The sequence below is a fragment of the Dromiciops gliroides genome, chromosome 5 (assembly GCF_019393635.1).
Source record: "Dromiciops gliroides isolate mDroGli1 chromosome 5, mDroGli1.pri, whole genome shotgun sequence".
Classification (NCBI taxonomy): Eukaryota; Metazoa; Chordata; class Mammalia; order Microbiotheria; family Microbiotheriidae; genus Dromiciops; species Dromiciops gliroides.
The window spans coordinates 41,428,379-41,443,921 of NC_057865.1; the positions used below are offsets into that span (position 1 = coordinate 41,428,379).

The 15,543-nt window shown below is 38.8% G+C and overlaps 1 protein-coding gene across 1 annotated transcript in view; it reads right to left on the reverse strand.

The window, feature by feature from the left end:
- Positions 1–3,460: 3,460 nt before the first annotated feature.
- Positions 3,461–15,543, reverse strand: part of TOPBP1 (DNA topoisomerase II binding protein 1) — a 42,911-nt gene continuing 30,828 nt past the window's right edge. Inside the window, exons 20-28 of the mRNA XM_043968377.1 lie at positions 14,990–15,182; positions 12,894–13,114; positions 11,425–11,591; positions 11,185–11,296; positions 5,417–5,580; positions 4,632–4,769; positions 4,043–4,132; positions 3,777–3,938; positions 3,461–3,673 (exon numbers count right to left, since the gene is read on the reverse strand). Of these exons, the coding sequence (XP_043824312.1) occupies positions 3,530–3,673; positions 3,777–3,938; positions 4,043–4,132; positions 4,632–4,769; positions 5,417–5,580; positions 11,185–11,296; positions 11,425–11,591; positions 12,894–13,114; positions 14,990–15,182 (1,391 nt within the window). The 3' untranslated portion in view covers positions 3,461–3,529. The remainder of the gene's footprint in view (positions 3,674–3,776; positions 3,939–4,042; positions 4,133–4,631; positions 4,770–5,416; positions 5,581–11,184; positions 11,297–11,424; positions 11,592–12,893; positions 13,115–14,989; positions 15,183–15,543) is intronic.

The following is a 15,543-nucleotide window of genomic DNA, read 5'->3' on the forward strand; positions in this document are numbered from 1 at the left end:
TGCTCTTGCTCCTTTTCCCATCCTTCTAGTCAAGGTTCAAAGCCTTAGAATGAACCATGAAACTTTTTTCTCCCTCAGTCATTTTCCCTCTGCTTATGACATCTTTTTTTCTATCTTTTCTAGTCAAACAACTAGTTTCTTTTCTGTTGTCAGAATGGATATTGGTCAGCCTCCTCCACAAAGCTGTCGGATGGATTATTTCCAAAACACAAAACCCAACAAATATCCCTCTTCCTAGGTCTTCAGTGTCTGACCCTTTGGGGATAAAATCCAGATTCTTCATCTTGCAGTTCTGGGTCCCACAACTCAAGTCTGTATTCTCTGCTCCCATCAAGCCTCGTGTTGGCCTCCTAGAATCTTTAGCCTGCTTCTTCTCTGCACAGACCCAGTGTTAACTCCTCCACAAGGCCCTTTCCCAATACCTTCCTTCCACACCTTTGAAATGACTACTCACTGACTGCTCAATCAATGTACACCCTATCTAGTGATTTGTGTACGTGTTTCCATTCTCTCCTTCCTCTGCCTCCCCCATCCCAAGCCCCGAGATGGCAGAGACTGTTGGATACTTTCCATCACTAGTGCCTTAGATGTACATGAGGACTTACTGTTTCTTGAACAGAGAGTCTTTTCAGGTTTGGGTTGGAGTCGATGGTCTCTGGGGCCTCCCACTCACATGAGCTTGGGAGTGACTGTCAGACTAATTGGAAGTAAACAGCACGACTGAGAATCACTTTTAATCTTTTTTTTAATTGATGCCTTTTGTATTTTACATCAGTTATTGCCCAACATCCCCTCTCTGGCCTGCTTGCCCACCTTCCTCCCTTCCGACACATGAATACACACAAAATTGATCCTCTTTTCCTCTTCCATAATGGAGGAAAACAGTTAAGGAAAACCAGCAAATACAGCAACTCTTTGCACTCTATGCAGTCTTAACGTTCTGAATTCATAATATCCAGGAGGGAAGGGGAAGTATGTTTTATCATCTGCTGTCATTTGAAATCAAGCTGAATCTGGCAGCCTTTTGGTGTATTAAACCTTTTTTTTAGGCTCATCTAGAAGGGACCATGTATAAATATGCAGATCCATATTCGAGAAGTCAAGCATTCAAGAATTTATTTTTTTGTAAGCACTTTGTGCTGAGTGGTTTTGTCAGTCTGGAACAGGTTTTCTGTGCTTTGCTCTTTGCCCCGTCCTGGACACTGGTGTCCTGGCCCTTCATACACAAGCCATTCACTCCTGATTCCAGGGATTTTGGGTGCCTATCATTTGCATAGTTGTTTGCCTATCTTCTCCCTCATAAGATTGAGCTTCACAATTACTATTCTCATTTGATACTCAACCCTCTGCCAGGTAGATGCTGTCATTACTCCCATTTTGCAGATGAAGAAACTGAGGCAAAAGGTTAAGTTCACTCAACTAGCAAGTGTCTGAGGCAGATTTGAACTCAGTTCTTGACTCTAGGTTCAGCCCTATCTTCTGTCCCACTTTGTAGCCTGCTAACTATTGACTATTCAGGCCTCAGTACCCACAGAAGCCTGCTTGCCATTCCAGAGCTTGCCCCACACCGATAGACCCTCCCCTCTTTCCCTGGTTGCCCGAGGTGGAGGCCTGCCAGTCCTTTCCTCCAAGCCCCTCGTCTGGACTCCTGCGCCTCCTTCAGCTGTTCTCTCACTGAACTATGTCTTTCATGGGTGTTCCCCTCCCCCCAACGAGAGCTTGAGTTTCTCAAACAGGAATGTTGTTTTCTTTGTATCTCTCATCCTTGGCACATAGAATGCTTCTTTCATTCATTGCACCATCTCCCTTCTTTATCCCACCATTAGATTAAACTTTTGTAAGGTCTTCACTGAGTGTCCGTTTTCATTACTTCATTAATTACTTTGGAAACATCAGGAGGAAGTTGAAAGAGGCAAATGTAAGCTTGCTGTAAATACTTTCTAAAACTTAGGACCTTATGCAAAAGAAATGAGTTGCTTAGAGGTCCTATGTGAATAACAACATCCAAACACTTTAAGTTTCTCCTTATTCTACCAGTGTCCTTCATTTACTTGGTAATTTAACTACCTATCAAGAGCTTTGATCAAAGAAAGAGACAATGAGCAAACTGAAATTACAGTTCTTGTGAGTAATTCTGGTCAATAGTATTGTTAGGAAGAAGGATCAGTGAGTTTTAACCTATAATTCCTACCCTCAAGGAGTTTCTAAGGGAAGGGGGTAAGAATATTCTATCTGCACTAGAAAAATATAAATGAATGCAGAGAAACAGGTTAGAATGTAATTAGTTTTAACATATTTATTAAAAGTATGGCCTAGTAAGTGGATAGAGAAGGAGCAGCTAGGTGGCACAGTGGATAGAGCTCTGGCCCTGGAGTCAGGAGTACCTGAGTTCAAATCAGGCCTCAGACACTTGATATTTACTAGCTGTGTGACCCTGGGCAAGTCACTTAACCCCAATTGCCTCACTAAAAAAAAAAAAATGGACAGAGAGCCACAAAATATGTGTTCGAGCTGTTTGCCCCTCCTTATAATGGATGAAATGATGGACTTAGGTAAGGCCTAGGGTTCAGTGGAAGCTGCTTTTAGCTGCTCATCACTCAGTCCCTTGCTGAATGGTTATACTTGGCTTCACTTCCCCCAGGTGAGGGCACCACCTTGTGGCACCATGGGGTACAGCTAGAGACTTTGTTGAGCACTCAGAGCCATCATCTTGTGTTAAAATTACACAATCTTGTCAATTCTGATTTCCCGCCCCCCCCCCCATCTATCTAATCCATCTTTAAAAGGCCAGCTATATTCACACCTCCCCTGCCTGTAACCTCCAAGGTTATTCTGAACCACCCCAATAACTTCACATGTTTGTTTCTCATAAAAAACTCAGTGACTTTTACTAATTAGCTTTGTTGAAACTAATCTCATAAAATCAAACATCAATAACCATTGAAAGTGCTATTGATGTTAAATTTTAAGTAATTTATTTTTTGTTTTTGTTTTTTTAGTGAGACAACTGGGGTTAAGTGACTTAAGTGTCTGAGGCCAGATTTGAACTCAGGTATTCCTGACTCCAGGACACTGCGCCACCTAGCTGCCCCTAATTTTAAGTAATTTAAACCTGGAGATTATAGCAGATTTACGTGATTTATTAATTTGTATACTTTTCAGCTGTGGTGTAGCTCAGTGCTGATGTTATTTTTGATAATTATACTAGAATGAACTGTTCTCTTGACTTACTGCATCCATATGCCTTTGCTGTAAAAACAAAACAAATTCCATGTGGAGAGTCTTCCTGACTCCAGGCCAGGTACTCTATTGCCAAGTCACTTAGCTGTGCTGTGCTACTTTAAAAAACAAGCTGTATGGAGTAGATTTTTGATTTCACATAAAAATGTAGGCCCAATGACTTATTTTACCTGTTGCTGATGAAACTCAGCAGTAAGCATTAACTCAATCACCACACAAATTCATGAAATTAACATTGCAAAATTTAATTTTCAAAATATTTCACATTAACTAAAAGAGCAGACCCAAGTTAGCATATTCTTGGTCGCTTGAATTTATCTATTTCTGTAGGAGTTTTTCTCTTCTGTGATAATCCTGTCCCAGTTTCCTTATTATTTTGGAGAAATGAGACTGCTTCAGGTAGAGAATAACACTCCAGTGAAGGAGGAGATTCCTGTAAAACAAAACATACTTAAAACTCCCAGGCCCAAAGGGTGATAATAATGATATAACTAAGATATAGCTGAGCACCAGGGGATGGAGAATGTTTCACCAACCTGCATCAGGTAATCTGCAATGTATTCTGGCTTCAAGCAGTTCACTTTCTGGGCAGCAGCTTCTGCTACATTAACTTTGGTGTCATCTGGTTTTAACTTACTGAAGTCAGCAAACAGGTGCGTGGCTTCTTTAAACAGAGGCACAGAATGAGCAGGGAATACCTGGTAAAACAATCGAAGTCAATCACCACCTTGGAAACCACGGGAAGATGGCTGACCTCAGCACAGTCATTTGATACAACTTAGTTCATCTTGGTTCAACAAACCTTTGCTCCTCCAGACTGAAGAAGACGCCGAAATCCTGCTTCTCTGGATTGATCGAGATTTAAAATCACCTTCCACCCACTAAAAGCTCCCTGCAAGGGAAGAAAGGCGAGTGTTCGTCGATTGGGAAGAAGAGTGTTCTCCCCACCCCCTCCAACAGGGCTCGATGTAAGAAAAAGCAGCTTGGCCCGTGTTCAGCATTTCCAAGTGTCTTTGAGTGCCTCCAGACCCTTGCAAAGACTCCCTAACCATTGCTTAAGGCTGATATGGAACCATATTCTGAAGGAAGAAATACATTCACTAAGGAAAGTTAGGTGGAATAAAAAGAATCTAGCCACATGCCAAAAGGAGTCGTTCAAAGTGATGCAGATATTAACAGGAGTTGTCTTTAAATACCCCGAGACCAATAACTATTAATATGAAAATGTATTAACCCCTACCCTTAAGGTGCTTAGATTTTAGGTATATGTACATATGAATAAAATGTATTATGTATTAAAATGTGAAACAATGTGGTTGGCAGAGGTTCCACAGAAGAATACCTAGCACAAACAGCTCATTCATATTAAACATATACACAGGAATACACACCTCCACAATGCCCTCCTCTTGTTTTTTCTGAATCCTTTTCCTCCATCTCATTGCAGCAAGTGCTAGTTTCTTCTGCTGTACATTGATTCCAGTCAGTACATCAAGTATAGAACGACTTCCCCATTCATATTCTTCTTCCTGGAAAATTTCAACCTTGGTAAAGGCTTTTTTTGGGCTTTTAATAAAATTGTAGCCTGAAGAAATGTTGGATTCGGAATCATCAAATATTAACTACTATGATAAACTTCGCACTCACTCACTGCTACCGCTTACTACTTCTCACAAAACCTAAGAGGGTTTCCCTTCCCCTTATCTACAAAAAAATAAGAGCACCAGGAACCTTTGACAACACCATGCGGAACATGAATTTAGTGGGTAGACAAAGGAATCCCTTTAACCTTGTTATTAGAGATCTTTAATTCTTCTAATGAAAGTTTTATTAAGTTAAATGTCCTATCAAATAATAGAGAATAATAGTAATGTGAGAACTCAAGGCTGGCAAACAATTCATTTCTAAATGGTATGCAAATGAAAACAGAAATGAGTTGTTGGAAGCTATGGTGAACAAAGATATATTTAAGTTTAAGTAATTCAAATTTTAAAATGGCATCTGGTTATTTGAATTCTAATTATGACTTGGCTTTGTTAAACTATTATAAGCTATTAATATTTTAAAACTTTGGGTGCCGTGAAATGGATTGTGAGCTAGTGACTTGAGTTACATGAGTTGTTAGACCATTCTGAGTAACATTAAGGTACTTGAAAGACCAATACTAAATACATACTTGGACAAAGTGCCCAGCTGCTCTACAAGCCTCAAGGTAGGAGCGATGAAGTATCCACTTTCCAGCTGCCATCGAAGCCAAGTATTTCTCATTCCGAAGAGGATGTCCCACAATAATGTGGGTACAGCTTGGATCAAAGCACTGTTTTTCTAGCACAAGGCCACCTAAAGGAGAGAGTAATTATTCATTTAAAGGCAATTTTTCCCAGTAAGAAAAATTCTTAGCTGACTATAGAAATCACCCAATGTAAGGAAAAAAATTTCATAAGCTTTTCACTATACAGACTAAATATCACCTATGATGAAAGACAAACAGTCATACATAGAAAAAGAACTTTTAAAGTTTCTAGAGAAAATCTTATAGAGTAGAGGTAAGCAAAGGTAAGGGAAACCTTTATATGGTCTTGAGAGAAAAGTGCAATCACAGGAGAAGGCAAAGGTAGGGGGAAAAGGCTAAAGCTACCACACACTGTTGCTCACCCTTAAGTTTTTGAAGAGGACCAATGACAACATGATGTTGGGGTTAGGATACAGAAAACAGTGGGTGAGTGATGTCCTGTCAGCAGGTGGCCTGGGGAATGCAGTAGATGACCGTGGCATCTTGTCATGTCTGACCAAGCTCTAAGCTATCCCAGTTTCTGCTTTAGTCATCCCCCTAACTCACCCACAACCTGGTTTAGCCTATCTGCTGAGACTGGTTTACCAAGGTGTGGCCAATGCTCATACTACAGCTTCTTTCGAGTCACAGGTAAGAGTTGGGTAACAGGCTGACAGGAAAGGTAGATAAGCAGCCCTGAAAAGGGCTCATCGAGTCCCCACACCAGAGGTGCCAGATCTCCCTGAGCATCCCAATATCATACATACACAGCAAAGGAATGACAAAAACTTAGGTGTGAATGCAGAATGCAAAAGAAGTCAAGATGAAAGCTCTAACAAAAACAATTTCTCTTTTAGGCTTTGTATGTCAATATGCTTAATGATCAGTCCTCAGATGGTTGTCTTAACCTTAAAGATAATACCAATCATTCAAAGCTTATGCTTTAAGCATAATAATAGCTAACATTCACAAAGCACTGCTATTTGCTAAACACCTTAGAATTCTCTTGTCTGATCCTCACCTACCCTGCCTAAGGTCACAAAGCAATTGTCTGAAGCTTTCGAACACCAGTATCAATATGGTAAACTTTCATTGTCGCCCTCAATAGAACATACACTAAACACTATTTAAGTGGAACCACAGTGTTAGAGCTTGAAAAGGTCTTAAAGGTCATCTGGTTACAAACAAGCATCTGAAGGTCAGAGACGTGACTTGGCCATACATCACAAACCTAATGGCAGACAGACCCAAGATGCAAATCTCAGTCTTGCCATCTAAAAGAAATGGATTATGTTAAATTATTGCATAAGTCCCTTCAACACCTCTATGATTCTATACATTTTGTTAAACAATAAATCCCATTTAGCAAATGTGTCTAGCTGCCAATTTAGTGAAGATGCTGTTCTTTTGGTAAAGTACTTATTCGTTCACTAAGAATTATTTCTTATTTTGTACAAATACTATTTTCCAAATGTAAGACATGGGGAATGGAGGTAGGACACACTAGGGCAAAAAATACTTCCTGGCAGTTGATATTTGGTCTATTTGAACCTAGAAAATGATGTGAATTTGGTCAGGTCAGAAAAGAGACATATGTATGGAGATCACTGATTTGGAAGGTTAGCAAACTACCAAGTACTTCAGTTTCTTCTACTCCAAAGACAAATGGGTACCTAACATTTTTGGCCCCATCTAACACTAACTCATATGCTTTTCAAGATGTATGTGTCAATCAAATCTGTTGAGCATACTTTATAATGCTTTTAAATATGGGAAAGCTTCAAAATTTATGGTTCTGAAACAGTAGTATCAAAGTCATAGAAATTGATCCCTGGGAGCCCATACTGACTTAGAAAACCACAAGTTAACATTATCTATGTTGTAGTTTTATGTCTTTTGTTAAATATTTTCTAATTACATTTTAATCTGGTTTGGGCTACCCTGGGGAGCTTTGCAGCCTGACACCTCTGGTTTTGAGGATTTAAAGTGTCCTGACAATTCAATGAATTAGGGAGAGCTTTAGAGGAAACAAGAGCAGCAGTCCTGAAGTGTTGTCTACTGGAAATACTTGCGGTTTATCTATTTGAAGGAAGCTCTAGAACTTATCCCCTTTGATATTAACAGCATTCACCGTCATGTACATCATGGTTTTGGAAGCAGAAAATGTTAGTATTTATATATTATCCATTATTCTTCCTACTACTTACAAAACACAGTGCATACTAAACAGTGTATATTTTTTGTATACTGGATCAATAACCTTGCAAAAGGATTAGATAATTGAGGCATAGTAGTCACAACTCAGTTATTTTCTCCAAAGAAACAGTATAAACTATTCATGTCTGTCTATCCTATCTTAAATCTATTAAGGGTGGTGGTCAAGCCAACATGCTGGAGACATTCCTTGAATTCTTTTAACACTGTGCAGATGCCAGTGGAGCATGTGAGCTGTGTCCTGGGCCATCCCTCACACTTGCTACAAAACTGGCCCACCCCTTTTTCTGATGACATCCTTTAAACCACTTCTAAATAATTCCTTGTTTGTAATGTGTCTGACAGCTTCTATGAAGCTTTTCAATAGCCCTTTGGGTGATCCTCAACTTCAGTTCTTCAGAAACTGTAGCGTTCCAGAATTCAGCTATCCAGCATCACAGAACAAACTATTTTTAGAAATGGGCCTTTGTTTCAGGGAGAAGTTTGAGGTCATTAAAATAGTTTTGCATGTCCCAAGACAATCCAGTCTATTCACCTCCTGTTGCATTCTGGACCACTGATTGTTCACTAACAGTTTGTGTCCAGGATGTATTGACAGACCAATTCTATGGGTTATCTATCCAAATAATCAGTCACTTTTTTTTTTTTGGCAGGGCAATGGGGGTTAAGTGACTTGCCCATGGTCACACAGCTAGTAAGTGTCAAGTGTCTGAGGCTGGATTTAAACTCAGGTACTCCTGAATCCAGGGCTGGTGCTTTATCCACTACGACACCTGGCTGCCCCCATAATCAGTCACTCTTTATCCAGATTACTTGGTTCTAACTCTTTTGAATAAGTTTGATAATAACAAGCTCATTATTTACAAATGTGAGCATCTGGCCCTAGAAAGAATTCTTCTAATTTGGACTATGTATTTGGACCTCTTCCATGACAGTGGTGAACACACATCTCCTGTTTCATGCTGTGTAATAAGAGGCTAAATAAGTTAATTTTGTTCTAGCAAATGAAATCCTTTTTTACAATCAATACAGGACAGAGGGATCTTTATTCTCTATTTTCCAGTTAATTCTGTGATGGTAAAGATGTATTCTATTTTAGAACATTGCTTGTTCTCTTTTAATACTGTCATCAAGGAGATAGCATTTCTGTAGAGATGAGAAACTAGGTAGATGGGCTGGTATACACCCTCTTTTCAATCACCTTTCAGTAATAACAAGGTCAAACTTTTTCCCAAGTTGTTGCTGTAGCCCAATTTCAAGTACCTTGAGAAAACAACTCACTTACTATGAAATAGTCTGGCCACAAATATGGCAGCCCTCTTCTTTATTTTTGGTGTAGCTCCCATATTTTTTTTTTCTTTGAGTCATTTCCACTTCTTCTAGTAGCACATCTAAGACAAAGGTCCCTCCAAGGGATCAAATTATAATCCGGAACTGATCATCTGCCTAGACACAGATGGCTGATTCAGGAACGACTCCAAGATCATAATTTAGTGCAAGAAGATTACTTAAAGAGGTCATCTTGCTCTATATCTCTCATCTTACCAGCCCAGAGGGGTTAAGTGGCTTGTCCAAGGTAGTAGGTGACAGAGGTGGGATTATCTTGTCCATGAAAATGCAACCAGGTTCATTTTTTATATTATTATTTATCACTCGCTGATTCTTTTCAGAATGTAGAGGTACAAGGCCTCTTACAGCTACATAAATCTACATGCCTTTTGCTCATTCCTGACTCCTGAACCTTATTTTCAGACATTTTCCCCCCACCATTTTCTCTTCTTGAATGATAACATGTATGAAAATATAAGTTGATTTAACTGGAGCAATCTTAAGCTCTTGTAAAATCATTTACTCCTTCTAGTTGGTGTTGATGAAATTTTTATGGCAGTTTTTTTTGGGGGGGGGTGGTGGTGGTGGGGGGGGAAATACTTATCAGAAACACTGAAATTTGCAATGTTTCTTGTTCCTTTGGATGCACAATAAAACATTTAGTCAATTCCTTTATTTGATTCTCCCAGGACAACCTGTGAATCATTATTCTGTTTCCTGCATTTCCTTTTGTCTTTGGTTTCATTTATGGAGAGAATGATGTCACGTTGAGAGTACCAAAAGCTTAAGTTAATTTTTATAAATGGGTCCAAAATGGTGATTTTTAGTATCCTCTATAAACACTCTGCCACCATCACTACAAAAGCAGAAAAGGTATGCAGTTTTGAGGGATATTTTGCATGTGTATGTATGTATACATGTATGTCTGTGTGTATGTATATATATATGCACACACACACACACACACACACACACACACACACACACACGGGTTTTACAGGTTGCCATGGTTAAAGAATTCATTGCCAACTGGCTAGAATAATGGTGATGAGTCTGTACATATTTAGCAAGAGGAAGCTCCTTGGAAATCATACAATCTGTTGCCAGAACTACCCCTAAAACACGTTTCAACATGGTATAACCTGGTAGAGCTTGTGTTCTACCGGCAAAGTCACCAGAAACATCCATATTTTCTCTCTGCCAAGAAAAGGTATAGTAATGTAGGACTAATGAGGAATGAGGCATTGAGTGAATTTTTCAAATTGATAAAGCCCTTTTAAATGACCAAACCAACAAATTGTTTTAAAAACAATTTTGAATGACCAGGTCATTGGACTACTATAAATATGTAAATTAACTACAACGGTTCTATGAAGGAAGCTGCTGTCTGTATACAGAGAAATGTACTATACACTATTTACTGACATGGGATATGGAACACAATTCAACTTTTTTAGGACTTGAAACTCAACTGAGCCCTCACTACTTCAAGGCAGTTCTTTTATTCCTATCCCTTAAGTGATTCCTCAAGCCCCTTTCCACAGAGGTTGTTTCAAACATTTTCTCCTAAGTCTAGTGCACCATTCCCACCTCCAGCTGAAAAACCTCTTGATATCATCCCTCATTCTTTCTTTGCTCCTGACTCTAATGAAGAGATGAGCCTTCTCATCATGGCCAACCCTTCTATGTGATTCATGATCTCTTATCCTTTTCATGTTTGCCCACAGATTGTCCACATTCATTCCCCTTTCCATTTTAAATCTCCAATCTCTCCCTTTCAACTGGTTCCTTTCCTACTGCCTACAAAACATTCTGTTCTCCCTTATCTCTTCAAGCTGACATACTATCTCCATCAGTAAAAAAAAGGAACACTCACCAAACCAAACACACAAGGCCCCAAAATCTTAAATGTACATCTTGATGGACTAAATTATTAGTACTTTGACACTATGACTCAATGGACTAAGAAACAAATTATGGTCCTAGTTCTGATGTTGACTCATTATTATGGCAGCAAGTTTACTTCCACCTTCACCCCAATTTTTCTGTCTAAAAAATAGTTAGCAACATTTAACTACCTAACAAAACCACTATGTAGGCTTATATAGTTTCATGAAAAATGTTGTTACCCAATTCCTCAATTAGATGACAATAATCAATTCGCTCCTGAGGATTAAGAGATGATAGTTGAAATCGATACTGTTTTTCTAATTCTTCATGTGTCTCTTCTGCCTGTACTGTCTGGAATGAAACAATTTCACATTTTAAGCATGTGTATATTTAGCACATTTCTTTGAAACTGGTGGATAGCTTATGAATATTTAAAACAAACCACATTATCATTTTGAGAACATCTTTCTTAGCTTTACCTTTTCTTTGGGGTGAGGAGCCACAGGTGGGTTGGCTAGGGGGAAAGCAATGCTGGGGGCTTGTGGTGTAGGGATGAGGTGACTGTCTTTTATCATCGTTTCCAGGTCTTCACAAATTGGCTGTTTTGGGGCCTCAGTCATACACACATATCCAGGATCACAGACAGCTGAGGGGTAATAAAATTTGGCAGTAGGATATTTGAATACAACTAGAAATAAATTCTGAGAAATACATTCACTTTAAGATTATGGGGAGCCAAAAGTACATGCAAAAGCTGTCGCCACCTTGTCTCTGGAACACACACACACACACACACACACACACACACACACACACACACACACACACACACAAATTGTCAGTTTTAATGGGCTTTAAAAATTGTCAGCTTTAAAGTTTTTTCTTTTCTCTATTTTTCATTGTTGTAGGACAATTCTATTCTGAAAAAAAGGAAAAGAATTTGCAGTGAGAACATTAGTATTATGGGAAAAATACTATATATAATGTAAAAAAGCATTACAAAGGGGCAGCTAGGTGGCACAGTGGATAGAGCACCAGCCCTGGAGTCAGGAGGACCTGAGTTCAAATCTGGCCTCAGACACTTAATACTTACTAGCTGTGTGACCCTGGGCAAGTCACTTAACCCCAATTGCCTCACTAAAAAAAAAAAAAATTTTAATTAAAAAAAAAAAAAAAGCATTACAGGAAGAAAATAGGAAGTAAAGCTCTTCCGGGGGGGAAAAAACAAACTGAAATTGAGATGATGAAGAGAATTGTGAAGAATGAGATATCCATCAGACACCAATTTTGGGAGGGAGGATAATTGTGCTTAGGATGTTTTTCCAAATTCCACTTCCATAAAGGCATTAGTAATGATTCAAAACTGAATTTGCATTTGGATATGGTAGATTCAGGTGGCAACAGCACTTTTACTCTGTCTATACTGTAAGGGTTGTTCTCCAGTTCTAGTTTGCCTGAGAGTTAGATAAGGCTTTCTGCTCAAGACTCCAGAAATTTATGAACATGTAACCCCTTACTGAAGCAGTTTAATTCAAGCAACACTAAGTAATGGCTATCTCCAAATATGGTATTTTAAGAGCAGTTTCAAAAGACAAGCAACCGCATTATAATCTGGATATTTATAGTGAATATTTAACTTTTATGTTGAAACAGATATAAAAAGAAGCTTAAGTAAAAAATAAAATTAGGCGAAGGCATATAATATTAGGTTGAGAGGAAAGGCAAGGACAAAGATCAAATCAAGAAAATGAACTACCGTTCTTATGAAATACCTCAAATTTATGAATTATTTCTAACTTTAAAGCTGCAGAATAAATATAAACTGTTTTTCATTTCCCTTTAAATTCCCTATTTGCTATTATATTAATTTACTACTATAAGCTGATATTTTTGATAAGTAAAAAACAAACACTCTTATTAACTAGTTAGTATAATTCTCTTTCACTACCATGTTCAGTAACTGCAGAATCATGCAAAGATTCCTGGAAGGGTGAGTCCTCCAAATTCTTTATATTAGTTGGAAGCTCAGGATACTGTGTAGGACAGGTGGGCCACTGCAAGTTGCTGGCCAGCCTCGCTCTCTCCTCCCGTGCTGTAGGGTCATCCCAAATGATCTGTTCACTTTGGGAGGGCTCTGTGTTGATATCAGCAATGGCTTGACGAGATTGCCTAAAGAACACATATATATAGAAGATGATGTTCAAACTACCTTTGCAGTGGCAAAACCCATATTGTCAAAATTTCTAACTCCCATGAAGATTAGTTCCTGTTGGAATTTTTATTCAAATAACAATATTAAAGTTTATTCCAGTGTCTTAGGAAGAGCTAATATATGCTCTGTAGGTAATTAAAAAATTATTTTACTGAGGTGTTTAAGTCTTTACATGACCAAAAGGGTTTTTTGTTTTTTTTTTTGGGGGGGGGGGGTAGGGTGGAAGAACATCCTGTTTCCTGCCCCCTGGAGATTGAACCCTCTCTTGTGACAAAAAAATAACAAGCAAAAAAAAAAAAAAAATGTCCGTGACTGAAATCTGATTATGGTATCATATAATATTGTCTGTCCTAGAAGTGGCCCATAGTTAATTTTTTTTTTAGTAAATTGTACTAATTACTCTACCAACAATGGTATGTATTCAGATTATTATCAAATTATATGAACAAGAGTAATTTAATATAAGAATTTATTAAAGAACTATGTGTCAAGCACTATGCTAGGTACCAGGGATGCAGACAGAAACTAAACCAGAGAACAGAAGAGGGTACACTGATAACTATGGAATGAGAAAAGATCTTTTAGGAAGTGGTACTTGAGCTGAACCCTGAAGAGAGCCAGGGATTCCAAGAGGGGAAGAAAGAGCATTTCAGGCATGGGGGTGCAAAGACAGAAATGGGAGTAGACTTTCAGATGACAAACTGTCAACCAGCCCAATTTGGGTGGTGCATAGAGTGGGTGAGGGAGAGTAAAACTTATCTTAATGTTGTCTAGAGGGTCACTCAATGAGAATACCTTATAAATCAAATTGTTACAGAGAATAGCAAAAGCTCCCTGAGGATCCAAGATAGGTAACTCATAAAATACACTCTATGGTATTAGAAGGTGGTTTTATTCCTATCTATACCAAATGTTGTATATCTCTTCTTTAATTGTGGCATAGTAAGTATAATTTTCTCTAAATCTATCTATATGATCCTACATTAAGAAAACTACCATTTTGTCTACTCTGAGTCCTGAAAGTTTTACCTCACAGGCATGGGAATGTTGAGAAGCTATATACTCTGACTCAGGACAGCAGAATAATTATTGAGTGAGATTAGAAGTAATTTTTTTTGGGGGGTGAGGCAGTTGGGGTTAAGTGACTTGCCCAGGGTCACACAGCTAGTGAGTGTCAAGTGTCTGAGGCTAGATTTGAACTCAGGTCCTCCTGAATCCAGGGCCGGTGCTCTATCCACTGCGCCACCTAGCTGCCCCAGAAGTAATTTTAAAACATGGGCGAAGGACTTGTTCTACTTAGTTTAGTAATCATCATTTAGTCAGATATGCCAATAATGATGATATTAGTAATGCTGACTACAGTAAATTATTATTTTGTTTCAAAATCAGGATTTTTTTATTCTCCTGAGATTTTCCCCCTATGAATTAGGTAGTAACTGACTACGGTGAATTAAACAAAATTTCTAAATAACATAATGTTGACGACTAATGATAACGGTAAATAGTTACATGATGCTTTAAGTTCTTTGTGCATAAAGGTCTTAAAGGTCTATGGGGCTTGCCAGATCTTAATATGTATTATTATCTTCTTCTGTCATCACAACATTCCACTGCTTTACAGATGAGAGAGAGCTGAGAGAGATGACTTGCCTAGGGTCACACAGCTAGAGTCTGAGGCAGTAGTTCTAACTCAGGTCTTTCTCACTCCAAGGGCAATTCTCTATCCACTATACCATGCTGCCTTCTTCAAGTGCTACCACATCAACAGATGAGAAGAATGTATTTTGTGGGTATCCCCTTCCTTTGTAGGCCTCCCATCATCAGCTTGATACCTTAATGCTTCTAGGACTCTGCTTCGGCCCCTGCGTGCAGTTCGGGTGCTGTCAGGAGTTGAAGAAGAGCTGTCACAACCATTTCTGGAAAGGGAATTCCTTTGCCCTTGGGGTTTTACTATTGATGTCGCAGACATTATCTCCTGCAGCTGCTTTTGGAAGCTCTTCCTCATTTCCAGTGTCTGTGTTAGAGCTTGGAATAACAACAAAATCACCATCTAAGGTTCACGTTTTATTTCCTTTTTCTCAAATGGGGTTTGGAATACATTTACATTCAGGCTCTGGTTATGCACAAATTCATTTACTAGGCATTTCTTCAGCATCGACCTCATCATATCATAGAATTAAGCCGTGATGAAACCAGGAAGATCATCCTTCTAGCCCTTTCCTTTACAGATGTAGAGACCTATTAAATGCCTGGCTCCATCCCACACAGGATTCCAAAGCAGTAATGCTCATTTCACTACAATATGGCATTAGGTGCTGCGATACAAAAGAAAGAGAAACTCTTGCCTTTTAGGGCCTTCGTATGCTTTGTAGGTACACACGACACA